The sequence below is a fragment of the Microtus oregoni genome, unplaced genomic scaffold (genome assembly GCF_018167655.1).
Source record: "Microtus oregoni isolate MIOR12 unplaced genomic scaffold, Mior012 000017F_ref0000208, whole genome shotgun sequence".
Classification (NCBI taxonomy): Eukaryota; Metazoa; Chordata; class Mammalia; order Rodentia; family Cricetidae; genus Microtus; species Microtus oregoni.
In genome coordinates, this window is record NW_024543076.1 from 3,490,058 (window position 1) to 3,507,822 (window position 17,765).

The following is a 17,765-nucleotide window of genomic DNA, read 5'->3' on the forward strand; positions in this document are numbered from 1 at the left end:
AGCACTGAAGGCAACAAGGCCAGCCTTGTAATAAAATTTTGCAGAAGATATCAAGCTCATACATTAACAGACCAAGGTAGCTAGCTCATCCTTCACAAACTAAGGGGCAAAATGGTAGAGAAGTCAGTACAGACTTAGTAATAAACAGGCAAACCTGGGTCTGAATTCAGTGCTGCTTGGGAGGGAGCCTTGCAAAGCCTGAGTTTGATGTTTGCCCCCCCCCACCCCCCCAGGAAAACCAGAGAGAGAGCACAGACTCCAGATAACAGCTTGGTTATCATAAGAGGAAATAAAAAGCTTCCCTCTTCGATAATAGCATTTGCATCCTTCTGAATTCTCCCATCCAGGCCTGACCCCCCTTAGCTTCTAAGGTGAGTTCATGTGCATTCAAGGGAAGTATGGCTGTAGACTATCATTCTGAACTCTGTATTTGCAACTAAGAACACAGCAAAGAAGTAACTCACCACCTTAATATACTTATGTCTAAATTAGCTTATAGAAGCAAGCCTATGATTTTCACTCTACTTTGCTGTTTTTTTTTCCAATGACTACAAGTTTTCCAGCTTTTCTAATTTTTTAAGACTGCCCCAGAGCTAGCATTGTTCTTTGGGAGACACAAGCTCTTACAGGTGTGTGAATGGCTGATGGGCACTATAAAGAACTGTGCGTTTACTTGTGTATTTGGGCTGTTTCAACATTTCTGTATTAAATACCTTTTTTGCTATGGATAAAACTTTCAGCATCTACTCCCATGCTGCCTTTTCCAATCTGATCATCTTATTCACAATAATATAACCTAAAGACAAAATGCCCATAATCACTGATTTTTTTGTTTTGTTTTTTAAGACGAGGTTTCTGTGTAGTTTTGGAGCCTGCCCTGGTACTCGCTCTGTAGGCCAGGCTGCCTCTGCCTCCTGAGTGCTGGGATAAAAGGCATGTGCCACCACTGCCTGGCATCACTGATGTTTGTAACAGCCGTCATAATACAGTAGAAACTGGCTTGAGCGAGGAATTAAAAGACTTGAAGCTCTGGCCTTCCCACTAACTTTGTATGACCTCAGGCAAATCATTTAACTTCTTTCATTTGTCTAACGATGAAATGAATACCATTTCAAGTTATATGCTACTCTAAAATTGCTATTGTTGATTTATTATTATTACTGTTTAAATGGATGAAACATCTTGTGGGAGTTGTGTTAAGCACCAAATGGGTATAGAAATACCTACTGCAATTTCAGGTTGTTTTCAAACTATGACCTGGAGGCCACCTGGATATAGATGATTTAAGGTTCTTTTTATAAACAGAGTCCGGTCCTTTCCCTGTCTAAATCAGTCTTCTAAAGTCAGGCCCAGATTCCTACATTTTTCACAAATCCTTCAAGGATTATACTGCATCCTAATATTTGAGAAACGCTGGCCTAAAGGGCATGTGGCCAAAGAGAGCAAGGCTCTGCATGGCTTCAATTATTCCAGCTTCTAACACATCTCAACAGTGCCAATCAATGTAGCAGAGACTGGAAGAACGCTGCCCATCCAAGGCAGGAGTAGCATTGCTTTCACACCTTGCCTGATACTTTCCATGACCAAAGCAGAGCCAGTAGTGCTACTCAAGTGACAGCAACTTAAAGGACTACAGGTCCCTTCTTAGTGATGGTGAGAACTAAGTTTATGCTCTCTGGCTGAAGGAACAAAGACAATAAAATCTTTTATTTTCCTCCCACCCATTACTGTGAACAGCTCATCTGTGTGACTCAAAGAATCACAGCCAATCTAAGCCAACTTAGTCTTCTCACTCTATGGCCAGAAACTGTACCAACCTAATGAATAAATCTTCTGTACAACAGAAATGACCGAGCTTATTCCTTTCCTTTCCAATGCTGCTGACAGGAACAAAATACCAAATACAGACACATGCTGGAGATTTTAAATTCATACAAGTAAAATAAATTACAATGAGGTTGCAATATTTTTCTAGAATTTCACAACAAAAATCTCACATGAGATAACTTGTATAATTTTAACAGGAAATTTTAAAAGGATATTTTGTTGCAAGAGTATCAGTTATGAGAATAATGCTATTATCTGTGCTCAATATTTAAAAGCAACTTTAAAGGCCAAGTGTACTGATAAATGAAGATGAACTTTCTTTTTTTTCAACAAGTGGTGTGCCAACATCCAACTTCTGGGTTTTATTTAACACTAGTGCCACAGGCTGTTCCTCATCCCAACCATGACTCTTACCCAATGCTCACAAAATTCATACCAAAATAAAATGGGGGGGGGCAGTGATGGAAATAGGGATGGGGAGAGAACAAGAGCCACATGCAAAATGACTAGGAAAACCCAAACTCAGCGGCACAGACAGCAGAGCAAAGGAATGCCGAGAGAACGATGCTGCATGGTTGGAATAGAGATGCCCAGATGATGCTGGATGGCCAAGGACTCGGGTCACGGTGTTCACCAACCCATAAGAACCAATATCTTGACCCAGAGTTATAAGATCTTCTAAAAAAGAAAATACTTCACCTAAATTGAAGTAATTCATAAACAAACACCAGAAGAGTTCCTCATTTGATGTAAGTTGTGCCTAAAACTTTGGCTGATACAGAGAGACCCGTCCACTAAGGCACCCTGAGGCAATCTGACAGTGTGTTGGAGAGAACTTTGTTGTCAGGACCACGTCATTGTGAGAGTACAGAGAGCGAATCACCCGTAGGGGGCTGGCTTCTTTGGGTAAACAGTCAACAAGCTCACTGCACTGCTTGTCAAATCCCAACAAGCGAATCCCGTAGCCATGTGGGGAAGAAATCATTCGTCCATCGGGGCTGAAGCAAAGTTCTTTGATGTAGCCCCTGCCTACATTAGCTTCTTCAATGTAATGAGTCAGCCGCAGGGAACATCGAGGTGACACAGGCCGCACTGGAGCTCCTTCTTGGAATTCATAGACGCAAGTCCACTGGAGGAGACAGGAGACAAACTGAAGTGACAGACCCCAAACAGTACTGCAGAAACACTCTAATGCTTTAAGACCTCTTGTTCCTGAGGCTGCCTACGACTTCTATCATTACATTGCTATCAATACATTTCCTTTTTTTTTTTTGAGGGCAGCAACAATCCGTCCTCTGCATATTTCTAAGGCCTTTCTGCCTTCCTTCAGTTTGGTCTGTAGACCAGTGAGCTCCTTGCAGACTTCTGCCTACCACAGTAATGAGATCCTAAGTGTTTTTTTTTTTTTTTTGGTTTTTGTTTTGTTTTGTTTTTTGCTACAGGGTTTCTCTGTGTAGCCTTGGTTGTCCTGGAACTTGCTCCATAGACCAGGCTGGCCTCAAACTCTCAGAGAACTGCCTGCCTCTGCCTTCTGAGTCCTGGGATGATTCTAAGTTCTTTTAACTCTTTTCCTCCAGACATCAGTTTAGCCCCTTCCTTTCTCAGTTTCCTCTGGTTTTTACATAGACAGTTATGATATATCTTTTTTTTTTCTTTTGGCTTTTCAAGACAGGTTTAGCCACCCTAGAACTTGCTCTGTAGACCAGGTTGACCTCAAACTCACAGAGATCCGCCTGCCTCTGTCTCCCAAGTACTGGGATTAAAGGTGTAAGCCACCACTGCCTGGTGGAACTATTTTACTAAACCCTAAACCTCACGTTTAGTCAGTTTAACTGAATAGCTTGGTGTAACATATATCGTTTTGTTTGTTTTTTTCTGTGATGGGGACAGAATGAAGAAGCTAAGCATGATATCAGCTGCTGATGGTCTTTAGTGCGCTTCTCAGCTTATTATAACAAAGCAGGAGAGGAAGAAGAGCTGGAAGGGATAAAGCAACAGAGGAGGAGGTAGAGGAGTTGAGAAACGGGGCCTTTGGTAGTATGTCCAGAGGGCAGGGCCTGAACCTGGTTGTTAGCCTAAGGTCTGCACACAGGGCAAGGACAATTTGTCCATTGAGCCCTGCTGAATGTGAAGCAGTAGTCTATACCTCCTGATCATCAGTGTTGCTTGAGCACCGAAGAAGGGTGGCCCAGCCTTTGGGGTGCAGTTGTAAAGATGTGATACAGTTTCCACGATCTCTCTCACCAGGAACTTCAGGGGTTAAGACTTCAAGACTATTTCGTGGTGAAACTCCTGAGATACAAAAAAATTGTTACACAAGGACTAAGGCAGACTCAGGACTTCTGGCAACTACCTTCTTGCCTTCATCCCTTACTTTATTCCTTACACTACACCACACGTAAAACCATCTTAGCTCCCTTAGTCCCAATATATGTGAATTTTACAGCAGGAATGACCAGTGATTGAAGGCATGAAAGATGAGTGGGGTCTTTTTTCATTGAATCTGTATCTCAAAAGGTTCTTTATTTAATAACTGAAGTCATGTGCATGGAAGGAATCTAGAAGATTAAGGTCACAATTCTCAACTCAGAGAACTTACTGGTCTATAGGCCAAAGAATGAAATACTTAGAACCCAGGACTGCCTTTTAGAAAAAAAGATCAGGACTTATGATCCTTAAGGACAGTACAGATGATCCTTTATACTGGGATTAATAAACTCATCCAAAGCTGAACATATTTAGGTTGTAATGCATTCAATACACCCAACCCACTGAATGCCACAACTCTGTGACAGCTTGACCTACAGTATTAGCCGTTTCTCACAACGGTGTGGCTAACTGGAAGATACCCTGTTACTTTCCAGAACCATGAGAAAAAGTAATACATACTGCTAGCCAGGGATCCAAGTTCAAAATGTGAAGTTTGGTTTCTGTTGAATGCATGCCACTTTATACCACTGTGAAACTGGGAAAATTTTAAGTTGAACAACTCCCAAGTCTCTACCCATACTATAAATAGATAAAAAAACCAAGGGTGAGAGACATCTTCCTGGTGACTCTACTATAAGCCACATCATTTCCTTCAGCCTAGTTCCTAGTATGCCGCCGTTGCTGATCAAAAAAATATATGAGAAACCATTTTCACGATGTCATAAGAAAGCAGCCTAGAAAAACCTTTGTTGTTGCTGCTGATGTTTTTAGACAGGGTCTCATGTACCCTAGGCTAGTTTAAAAGTCTCTGAAGAGGAGAATGATCTTGAACTCTCGATACTCTTGCCTCTCCCAAGTGCTGGATAATAGGTTGTGCCACCAGGCTTAGTTCTGCATACATACTGATTTAATTTTCATGGCATCCTTGTTCGGAATCCACATTTCTTAAATACAGTTCCCAAGTACTTCATCTTCAAACTAGACCAAATCAAGATAGGGCTGGGACAATAAAACCAATGCTTCCAAGAGGTTAGAGTCGGTCTTTTCAAACGATGGCTAAAAAGCAACATAAGGCCTCATTTTTCTTAGATTTTGTTTTTATGGATTAAAACTAAACCAAAGAAAGCTATTTGATAGAAACCTATTGCTGTAAGGTTGTAAAGCCAGCTTTTAACCTACCTTCTCGTTGAGAGGCTCGTGACATGTGTTTCTCAGATGAGTTAGAATCACTGTGATGACAAGGTGAACCAGAAACTCTAGAACCAGAAGAACTTGATGAAGTGGTCAAATCTTGAAAAGAAAACCAAACAATAAACCTAGAATAACTCTTACAGTATCTTTTAATTTTTTAATTATCTACTTGAACTTTTAATACAACTAAAATGTGCCAACAAAATCTCATGTAAACTGGACTAGAACTAAGAAAAAGGCAGACAGTTCTTGGTTCTATTTCAGGTCTACTTAAAACCATTTTAAAACCTTTCATAGTAAAGACTTGTGTGAAATAAGATAAAAAGCCACGCAAACATCTTTGCTTCTCTAACATTTCTAAAACAGAACTTGTGTGACAGTGAATATCAGATATCTGTGTGTTATGTTACTTCACACGGCCATGATTCACCCTGCATTTCTGGCAGCTGCACACTTCTGGGGAGTCCCTGACAGACTGATTTCCTGTGACATTTGCAACTAGAATCACCCATAGAAAACTGAACAGCTTTTTGGTTTTTCAGTCAAAAATGGACAACTTCAGGGGTGTTATTCACACACCTTTAGTCCTAATACTTCATTTCCAGATGCAGATGCAATATGATGCCTATCGGATAATACTGATATAATATAGCATTTAAAGTTTTATGAGCCCCAGCTTCATTTAAGTTTACTGAAATCAGCAGTGAAAAAAAGAACAAGGCTTGGCAAAAGGACGCTCCAAGATGGGTCAGCTTGTGAGTGGACATGGAAGTGTAGGATAGATTACAGACCTAGAGCTCTTGGAGTGATTGTAACTTAACATCCTAATATAGGCACCATGACCCACCATTAAGTTCGAGGCAGGGATGGTGAAAGACTCTGGCTAAGAGTCTTTCTAGAGGCACAGGTTAATGTTATTGTTGGTTCACACAGATCGTCGTCCATCCTTGGAAAGCCAAGAATAAGCTTCCTAAACAACAGCTTTGATTTTCTGTCCTTTTCCCTGCTCACACACTTAGAACAAAACCTCTGTGGCTCAGAGTCTTCAGAAAATCTTTTAATCAGAAAATCTTACCTGAACTTGAAGTAGTTCTTCTTGCTCTCAAAATGGGATAGCTGCCTACTTCTAAAGACTTAGTTAAGTCCAGATCGTGCAAAATCAAAAGATATCCAGAGGATGTTGAGATCAACATTTTAGAACAATCTGGTGTTAATCTCATTCGCATAAGAAAACGTGTATGAAAGAATTTCTTATGTGGACACCCATCTTCTGTGCACCTAAGAAGAAATCAGACCAACAAACCTAGTGTTACCACAGGTAAGATGATTTGTAGTCCCAGTCAAATTGCTTTACTCTTAAAGCAGAACTGAGAGCCAATGAAAACCTTCCACACATACTTTATGCTGTTTTACTTTTACTACCTCGCCTTAGTCTCCAACCCTTCTTTTGAGATCATTTTCTGAGTATACAGTCACAATTTTTAAGTAAAACGTTACTGAAGTAAGCTCTCACTCATGCCTTTGACTCTTTTTTTTTTTTTTTTTTTTTGGATTTTCGAGACAGGGTTTCTCTGTAGCTTTTGGTTCCTATCCTGGAACTAGCTCTTGTAGTCCAGGCTGGCCTCGAACTCACAGAGATCTGCCTGCTTCTGCCTCCAGAGTGCTGGGATTAAAGGCATACGCCACCACCACCTAGCACTAGTTATTATGTTTTATTCTCCCTATGTTGTCTCTCTGTCCTCCAAAAAAACTTCCTATTTATGTGTTCGCTACTAGAGGATTTTCTCAATCATCTAATTATCATTAGATAGTTTAAGAGCAAGGGATTCAAGTCACCGGGAACTCTTGAGTACAGGGTCAGGTGAAGTCATTTCTGAGGAAGCTCTCAGTGCTTAGGTCTTTGGGGTTGACAACTGAAAGAAACCCACTCAGTCACCTTGGCTTCAGCAAGGCATTGAAGTCCCAACTGTTTCTGGCATCCTCCAATATGGCACTATTTTCTATATTGCCCTTCTTACCAAAATAGAAACTTCATTTTATGATGCACTGCCAATTAGAAGGGGTGGAGAATAGACCTTTAAGTTCTTAAATATTTCTCAAACTTCCCCCTTAGCAACCCCCCTTCAGTACAGGATACCCAGAGTTCCTAACTCCTATGGTTTTTGAGGATTCTGGGTAAACTCAGTAAAGTCTTAAACTTTTCCCTCTGAAACTCAAGATTTAGCTTTCTTTTAAAAAATTACTTTTAGGGGCTGGAGAGATGGCTCAGTGGTTAAGAGCATTGCCTGCTCTTCCAAAGGTCCTGAGTTCAATTCCCCCGGCAACCACATGGTGGCCCCACAACCACCTGTAATGAGGTCTGGTGCCCTCTTCTGGCCTGCAGACACAGACAGAATATTGTATACATAACAAATAAATAAATAAATATTAAAAAAATTACTGTTATTTATGTGTGTGTGTCATCTGTGTGCAGGGTGTGTTCGATCCCCTAAAGCTGTAGTTACTGGCAGCTGTGATCTACCTGATATGGTGCTAAGAAAACGCCGGTCTTCTGGAAGAGCAGTAAGTACTCTTGAACTCGGAACCATCTCTCCAGCCCGAGGATTTAGCTTTCTTAAACATCTTGAGTGAAACTGCCTAAACTGCAGTTGCTAAATCAGTTGACATTCTTCTACCTGTCTCCCAGATTCTAAAATCTATTGTCAAGCTCCTTCTGTTATCCTAACATTTTAAGTTCATGTCTGACCTCCTACCCTAACCTCGGGGTCTCATTAAGTAGCCTGGACTACAGACCAAATTGGAAATGAACTTGCTGTGATTCTACTGCTTCTGGGATTAGTGTAGTTTTTGAGCCTTCTTATCTATAGGTTTAATTTATCTCATAAAGACTTAAATTTAGGTCTTACAATTAGCATAAAGACTATCCATTTTCCGTGAAATTATATACTGTAGCTACATGTAGTTTTAGCACTTAAGAGGCTAAGGCAAGAGGACCTTGAATTAGAGACTAACTTTTTCTATAATAATAAGTTCCAGGCCAGTCTTAGCGACTCAATGAAACCCCATCTCAAGATATGGCATCTCGCAAGGATTTTTCAAGTATTATACACTGTTATTAACTAAGGTTACTATGTTATATAATCTATACCTCTTGAATGTCTTCTCCCTAATTGAAATTTTGTTTCTGCTAACCATTCTCTCCCCTCTGCACCAGTTTTCAGTTCCTTAGATAATTTACCACTATTCCAATCATTGCTTCTCCAATTCTACTTTTTTGATCTGTCATTCCATGTTTGGTTTATTTCACTTAAGATGTGTCTACTAGGCTCATCTATATTGCTGAGAAAGATTTCCATATTTTAAGGGGCTGAAGAACATATTGTATATGTACCATATTTTAAAATTTACACATCTGTTGGGTGCTGTACAATGAGTGACTGAGTACAAGCCTTTAGCAGCCGACTTCAGCTCCTCTGGATGTATACCTAGTAGAGAGACCATTAGGTTATTATGGGAGTTCGTTCTTTCTGTCTTTCTGAGAAAATTCCATAATTTATATCTAACAATTTTGGTCAATGCTTACTAATTCTGATTATTTCTCTGAAGAGTTTCTAGGATTTTTGTATAGACAAGTGGCTGGAAAGCTATGACTGTGGACCAAACTTGGTCCACTGGCTGTGCATGAACATAGCCACATCAACTCATGTACTGTTCCTGTGTGGCTGCTCAGAAACCACACACTACCAAAAACTAAAATATTTATTACTTAGTCTTTGACAGAAAGTTGTCTATACTTGAGAGCCACATAATCTGTGATTAATATTAAATTTCCAATCCATATACATACATGACTTTTCTTTTATTGCACCACCTCACTTATGGCACTGATTACAATAGGAGCAGTGGTGGGCATATTCTCTTTCCTGATTTCATAGAGAAATTTCTAGAGGTTTATCACTAAATACTGTCCTGAGGACTGAGAGGTCACGCAGTTAGCAGAGTGCTTGTCTAGCATGCACTCTTGTGTTTGATTCCCAACAGCACATAAACTGGCTATGGATGCACACACCTGTAATCCCACAACTCAGCAGGTAGAGGTAGGCGGATGAGAAAGATTTCAAGGTCATTTTCTGCTACAACAGTTTCAGGCCTGAGCTAGAAAATTTGTCTCAAAAACAAACAAACAAAAAACAAAACAAAAACCCCAAAAACAAAACTGAATACTCTGTATACTTTGGTGAATTTCCACTTCTGTTTACAATCATTTGGTTTTCATAAAGTTTTATTGAGGAATAATTAACACACCATAAAATGGCTTCATTTTAAGTGTACAGTTAAATGATTTAGAATTGTGCAAACAACACACTATAGCTTTATAACATTTTCAAGCATCTTAATAGTCTTCCTGACCATCACTGGCAATCCTTCCTTGTTCCAACTCCTGGACCTAGACAACCGCTAATCTACTTTTTATCTCCATTATTTGCCTAGTTTATATACATACTCTTACAATAAGGGCTTTTTTTTTTTTAAACTGCTTCTTTTTACTTATGATATTTAGGGGTTTATCCCTGCTGTAATACACATCACTATTTGGTTCTTTTCCTTTTGTGTGTGGTTTCTTTTTGTTTGTTTGTTTTTTGTGGATTTCTCTGTAGCTTTTTTTTTTAAATATTTATTATGTATACAATAGTCTGTCTGTGTGTATGCCGAAGGCCAGAAGAGGGCACCAGACCTTATTACAGATGGTTGTGAGCCACCATGTGGTTGCTGGGAATTGAACTCAGGACCTTTGGAAGAGCAGGCGATGCTCTTAACCACTGAGCCATCTCTCCAGCCCCCTCTCTGTAGCTTTTTGAAGCCTGTCCTGGAACTAGCTCTTGTAGACCAGGCTGGCCTTGAACTCAGAGATCCACCTGCCTCTGCCTCAGTGCTGGGGTTAAAGGCATGTGTCACCACTGCCTGGCTCAGTTCTTTTTCATTGCTAAATGGTATATATTTTTAAATTGGATAAGCTACTTTTTGTTTGTTTGTTTATCTCTCTACATAGCCCTTGCTGTCCTGAACTCACAATGTACATCAGGTTGGCCACTGTCTCCCGAGTGCTGGATTAATGGCTTGCACCACCATGCCCAACTGATACGCTACCTTGTGTTAATCTATTTACCATTTGAGAGATATCAGATTAGCTCCATTTTTGGAGGCAATCATGAAAAATACTACTGTAAACATTCATGTACAAGTCTGGGTGTACACATATATGTTCATTTTCTTGAGTAAACATACTTAGGAAGTAGAATCGCTGGGTCATAGTCTAGCTATATTTAATATCTCATAAAGCTGGCAAACTGAGCCAGGCATGGTAACACACACCTTTAATTCCAGCATTCTGAAGGCAGAGCTAGGGAGATGTCTAAGAGTGGAGGCCAGCCTATTCTACACAGTGAGCTCTAAGACAGCCAGAACTACGGAGAAAGATCCTAGCTCAAAACAAACAAAAAACAAAAACAAGCTGGCAAACTGTAATTCCAGTAATGAGAATTCTAATAATGAGGTTTTCAGTAATGAATTCCAGTTTCCCACATTCTTGCCATTGTTATTAATAATACTGAATCTTTCAAACACAAATATGTAGTATCTCTCCTTCATTTACAACCTTTTCCAGCAATGATTTAGTTTTTACTGAACAAGTCATATATATGGCACACAAATGAACACACATACATTTATTTATTTATCGTGTTATAGATCAAATCCAAGGCTTTCTTGCTGAGCTATACTCCCAGGATAAATCTTATACTTGTTAATTTTTTTCCTAAATTATCTTAGTTATTCTGATGCCATTGTGAAATGGAAATATTTTTATTCATTTTTGGATTGTTTTTCTACTCATATATAAGAATAATAGGATTTTGTGTATTAATCTTATATATCTGCTTATAAATTGATACAGTTGTGTTTTGTATATTAATTAATCTTGTGTATCTAGTCATATGTAAAAATATTATTGGGTTTTGTATATTAATCTTGTATATTTGCTAATAGGTTGAGATACAATTGGGCTTTGTATATTAATCTTGTATATTTCCTCATATATAAAAATGCAATTGAGTTTATATATATAGACTTGATGAACTTAGCTCTAGGGATTTTGTGGATCCATCAGATTTTCTACATAGTGTGCAGATCCTTTGCAACTAAAGACTGATTTATTTCTCTGTAGTCTGGATGTATTTTACTTTTCCTGTCTGACTGCACCTCCACAGCCATGCTGTACCTTCAGAACAATTTGGACAAAGTGGTGTTAGCTCTGTCCTCAATCTTATAGGGTTTAGAAGCTTTTCAACATTAAGTATTTATGACTTAAACCGCAAGTTTTCCATGGGTGTTATCATTGAGGAAGTTCCTTTTATTCTTACTTGTATCACAAAAAGTTGTTAGTCTTGTTTAAAAAGTGCTTTTCTGATGCATTAGGATGATTATATGAAGTTTAAACTTTATTAATATGATATACTACATTAGTTGACTCTTCAGACAATAAGCCAATTTGTATTCCTAAAATAAATTCTACTTGATTGTACATAATCCTTTATAGATGTTGCTCAATTCAACTTTCCTTGTAGGTGAGCCTTTCTGACAGTTCCAAGCATGTCTAGAATGCATCCTATCTCCTTCCGGGCCCTGACACTGACTGAGAGGTTATCAGGCAGTTGCTTATCTTAGTTTGCTGATAGGATAGTACTAGACTGTGATGGCTATTCTAAAAGGTTTTTTTATGTTTTTATTTCATTTTGAGAGCTTCATATAGTATATTTTTTTATCATATTTTTCCCTCCCCTAATTCCTCAAAGGTTTGGGTTGGGAAATTCTGTATTTTTTGGTTGGTAAAATTCATTAGTAAACTCATTTGGGCCTGGTCTTTTAATTATGGGAAGATTTTAAAATCATCAATTCAACTGTTTTCTGTTTCTTCTCTATCTTCATTTCTTTCTTTCTGATGTTGTTCTTCTTTTTCTAAACAGTGTTTTTCTGTGTAGCCCTGACTGTCCTGAGACTTGCTTGATGTGGAATTCCCCTCTATATGCTGTGAATATCATTGGTTAATAAAGGAACTGCTTTGGGCCTATAACAGAGCTATAGGGGAACAGAGCTAGGACAGGAAAAACTAAAGGTAATGCTGGGAGAATGAGGGCGGAGTCAGAGAGAAGCCAGTAGCCCCGCCAGTAAGCCATATCCACAGATTAATAGAAATGGGTTAAATTAATATGTATGAGTTAGCCAATAAGAAGCTAGAGCTAATGGGCCAAGCAGTGATTTGATTAGTACAGTTTCTGTGTGATTATTTTGGGGCTAAGTGGCCAGGAACTAACTAGTGGTTCTCCTCACTACACTTGCGCTGTAGACCAGGCTGGCTTTGAACTCAGAGATCCGCCTGCCTCTGCCCCCAAGTGCTGGGATTAAAGGCGTGTGCCACGACTGCCAGGCCCTAAATCTTGCTATGTATAGCACAGGTTGACCTCAAACTCATGATCCTTCTGCTTCAGCTGACATGTGGGTGTCACTATTTCAGTTTCTGTTAAGTTGGTGCTATACTTTTGCTTTTTAATTATGACTGAATGTTGAATTTTATAAAACAGAATCATATAAATAGCTAGTCTATCTGTTAATATAATTAAACTAACAGGATATCTATTCATTTTTAGAATAAATTCAACTATGTTTTGGTATTTTTGAGTTGCTATCTTCTATGATTTAATTTCTTTTTATTTAGATTTTTTTAAAGATTTATTTATTTATTATGTATACAACATTCCTTCCATGTATGCTTGCATGCCAGCATACATGAGCACCAGATCTCATTATAGATGGCTGTGAGCACCATGTGGGTGCTGGGAATTGAACTCAGGACCTCTGGAAGAGCAGTCAGTGCTCTTAACCTCTGAGCCATCTCTCCAGCTCTAGAATATTTTTTTTTTATCAGCATTCATATTACATGCTGGATTTTCCTTTTTTCCTTCTAACATTATCTTTGTTATGTTTGGCTACCCACGTTATACTATAATGGTTTTATAATGAGGTCCAAATCTCCTTTTCTAGAACCTGCTCAATTTAATTAGATTATTATTTATAATATTTGATATAAATCACCCATAAAATCATCTGTACTGCATTTTTATTAGTAAATAAGTTTTAATTAATTTAAATTTTTAGTAGATATGTTTTAATTTTTTGTCATTGAATTGTAAGATTTTTTTTTTAAACTGTGACTATATGTATTATGTCCTGTGTGGATATATTCTGTGGGTGTAGGTGCCCATGTAGACCAAAAGAGACTGGATCCCCTGAAGCTGGAGTTGCATGCCATTATAAGCTTTCCACTGTAGGTGCTGGAAGCCAAACTGTCCTTCGAAGAGAATAAGAGCTCTTAACCACTGAGCTATCTCTCCAGACCCCAATTTTTGTCATTTTGTAATGGTCAAAGCAAAAGTAATATTCAGTACTGTATAAACACTGGGTACTTAGAATAAATGTGAGTGTATAAGGAGACTTCAGCTACTAGATCATGGGATGAAGAGTGGGTACCAGTAGGTGTAGGGTATGACTTAGAGCACAAATATTTCTTAATTAGTATGGCAGAAACTCACTATGTGTGGGTGCTGGGGATCAAACCTAGAACCTAGTGCAGCTATGTATCTAAGGTCCCATTAAGTTCAATCTTCTAATGGCAGCTTCTGCTGAACCAGGGAGTGTTGGTTAAAAAGACTTGATAAGAAGTCAATTCTCATTGGTCAGTTTTACTGAGGTGCTGCTTTTTTGTTTGTTTTATTTTTTTTTTTTTTGGTTTTTCGAGACAGGGTTTCTCTGTGGTTTTGGAGCCTGTCCCGGAACTAGCTCTTGTAGACCAGGCTGGTCTCGAACTCACAGAGATCCGCCTGCCTCTGCCTCCCGAGTGCTGGGATTAAAGGCGTGCGCCACCACCGCCCGGCTTGTTTGTTTTATTTTGATTTGATTTATTTGAGATAGGTCTCACACTGTGTATGCCAAGTAGGTCTGAAACACCCTGTAATTTTCCTACTCAGTCTTTCAAATGCTAGGACTATATTAAAGAAGATGGCTAGTTCATCAAAGTTTTAATGTATATAGGTATAAAAGTGTTATTGCTGAATTTTTTAGCTTTAAAATTATTTTATTATTTATCGCATGTGCATGTATGTGTGGGTATGTGTGCAAATGTGGAGGACAGAGGAAACTCTTCACCAGGTAGACCCAGGGCTGGCGGGTTGACTCAGGTTGTCAGGTTTGGTGGGAAGAGGCTTTGTCTACTGAGCCATTTCACTGGCCACATAGTGTTGTTTTGAGATAGAATCCTATCGTGTAGTCTAACCTGGCCCTACACCTATGCTCCTCCTGCCTCTGGTTCAGTGTTGGGATAACTGGTATACATCACCACATTTAACTCATACTTTAGTTATAGCTCCTTTCTTCATCGCTAGTAATTTTGTCTTTTATTTTGAATCTTAGACCCTCCTCTATTTGACTAGCTTTTTTTTATTACAGACTTTTATTGATTATGTATACAGGGTTGTTCCTGCATGTATCCTGCAGGCCAGAAGAGGACACCAGATCTTTTACAGATGGTTGTGAGCCACCATGTGGTTGCTGGGAATTGAAATCTTTACCTCTGAGCCATCTCTCCAACTCCTTGAATAGCTTTTCCTTTTTTTTTTTAAAGATATATTTATTTATTATGTATACAACATTCTGCCTGCCTGTATGCCCATATGCCAGAAGATGGTGCCAGGTCTCATTACAGATGGTTGTGAGCCACCATATGGTTGTTGGGAATTGAACTCGGGACCTCTGGAAGAGTAGCTGGTGCTCTTAACCACTGAGCCATCTCTCTAGCCCCTTGAATAGCTTTTCAAACAGAAAAAACAAAACAAAACAAAACTTTTTTTTTTCTAGGCTTTCTCGAGACAGATTCTTATGTAGCTCTGGTTTTCCTGGAATTCAGAGATCCTCTGCCTCTCAAGTGCTGAGATAAAAGGTGCGCACTATTGTGCCTGACTGCATTTTCATTTTATTCTCTCTCTCTCTCTTTTAAAAAGTGTACTAGTGTTTTGCCTTCATGTATGTCTGTATGAGAGTGTCAGATTCCCTTGAGCTGGAGTTAGACAGCTGTAAAATGCCTTGTGGGTGCTGGGAATTGAACCCAGGTCCTCTAGAAGAGCAGCCAGTGCTTACACTGAGTCATCTCTCCAGCCCTATATTTTCAATACTGATTTTATATTACTATTTTTCATTATTCCCATACATCTTTTATTGAGTTTATCCCACTTCTCCTCAATTTTGTTGATTAAGTTTATCAACTTTCAGTCCTCTAATTTCATTACACCTGGACTTTCTCTTTCTCCTTCCCTGACAGAATCTCACTATATGTAGCTTAGGTTAGCCTCAATCTCATCCTCCTCCTGCCTCAACCTCTTAAATGCTAGAGTTACAGTGTGAACTACCATGCTAAGCTAAATGTGGGCACGTCTAATAACTGTGCTAACTAAATTGTACTGAGTTCAGAGAAAATTATTTGTGACAGCATTTCTTTGATAACTACTGTGCAGTTTAATACAAGTTGTTTTTTTGTTCTAGATCTGTTTGAATGGATATATTTACTGTTTGAGGGAACAGAATTGAACAGAATTCTAAAAAAATGTATGTCTTTAAATTTTCTAAAGCCTTATTCAATTTTTAAATCCCTTTTAAAAAGCATGGTGTGTGTGTGTATGTGAGAGAGAGAGGAGAGTGTATCATGGCATGTGTGTGGAGATCAGAGGTGCCTTCTTTCCTTCTACATTTATGTGGATTTTGGGGATAGATCTTGGGTTTCCAGACTCGCTGAGCAAATGCCTTATCTACTAATCCATCTCCCTGGCCTTTCTAAAATGTCTACTTTATCTATTAGAAAAATGAGAAAACATTTTCTATTGATTTCTTGCTTTTTTTTTCTTGTAATTCTGTCAAGTTTTGCTTGTAATAAATTTCATTTTTAGGTAATATAAGAATTCATTTATACTTTTTTTTTTTTTTTTTGGTTTTTTGAGACAGGGTTTCTCTGTGGTTTTGGAGCCTGTCCTGGAACTAGCTCTTGTAGACCAGGCTGGTCTCGAACTCAAAGAGATCCGCCTGCCTCTGCCTCCCGAGTGCTGGGATTAAAGGCGTGCGCCACCACCGCCCGGCAAGAATTCATTTATACTATTTATCCATACAAGCCTGTGTTGTAGGAGGCCACTTGTTCATGGTAATTATTGCTACTATTCCCATTTTAAACATGATAAAAATAACCATTCATCTCTCTCCCCCTAGTTTATTGAGTATTTTATTATTTAAAAAATAATTCATTTATATTCCAGTAAAACTAGTCTTTTAATATGGTACCTTCTTATTGGTTATAAAGCTTCTTGCCTTAGATACAATCTTGTCTGCTATTAATGTGGCCATAACTGTTTTCTTCTGATGAATACTTATTTTCTTTCCTATTCTATTTTCTGGTTTTGTATATTTTATGTAGCTCATCTAGAGAACATACAGCTTGATTTTACTGTTTAATCTACCACTATATTTTAATTGGCTACTTTAATATTAGGGATTGAACCTAGGGCTTCACACATGCCAAGCAGGTGCTCTGCCATTGAGCACTGGCCCTTTTATTATGTTATTTCGAGACAAGGTCTTACTAAGTTGACTAGTTTAGCCTTCAATTTACAGCTTTTTTGCCTCAACATTTCCAGAAGCTGGGATTACAGATACAGCTTGTTTTTGTTTTCTGAGACAAAATGTTGCTATGTAACCCAGGCTGGCCTTCAAGTCCTTCTGCCTCAGATTCCCAAGCACAAATCAAAGAAAATTTGCCATCCCGAATGGCCTGTTTGCTTTTTAAATGATTCTATCCATCCATTTTATGCTTCTATTGGACTGACTGTTTTATTAAGTTTTCACTTTTCTTCTAATTTGAAAATTATTACTTACATTCCTATTCAAATTTTCTTCCTAAATTAGCTCCCCACATTTATGTCTGCATTTTAAAAGAAGTGTTTGTATTTATTGAGAAACAATAACTCTGTCCTTCACTCCAACAGTTGGGTGTACCTAAAATTTTTTTAACCAAAAATAACTCTTTCTTGACATAACATCTGAAGGCTCCGATATGTCAACTATATTGACAATTCACCACACCACCATTAGCAACAAGCACAACAAGCCAAGCTTCAACTCTGCAAACAATTTCTCTGTAAGCGAACATTTTCTTGCAATGCTTAACA

The 17,765-nt window shown here is 38.6% G+C and overlaps 1 protein-coding gene across 1 annotated transcript in view; it reads right to left on the reverse strand.

The window, feature by feature from the left end:
- Nucleotides 1-542: 542 nt before the first annotated feature.
- Dcaf10 (DDB1 and CUL4 associated factor 10) overlaps nt 543-17,765 on the reverse strand; it is a 40,017-nt gene continuing 22,794 nt past the window's right edge. Inside the window, exons 4-7 of the mRNA XM_041667559.1 lie at nt 6,524-6,726; nt 5,437-5,547; nt 3,974-4,119; nt 543-2,956 (exon numbers count right to left, since the gene is read on the reverse strand). Of these exons, the coding sequence (XP_041523493.1) occupies nt 2,588-2,956; nt 3,974-4,119; nt 5,437-5,547; nt 6,524-6,726 (829 nt within the window). The 3' untranslated portion in view covers nt 543-2,587. The remainder of the gene's footprint in view (nt 2,957-3,973; nt 4,120-5,436; nt 5,548-6,523; nt 6,727-17,765) is intronic.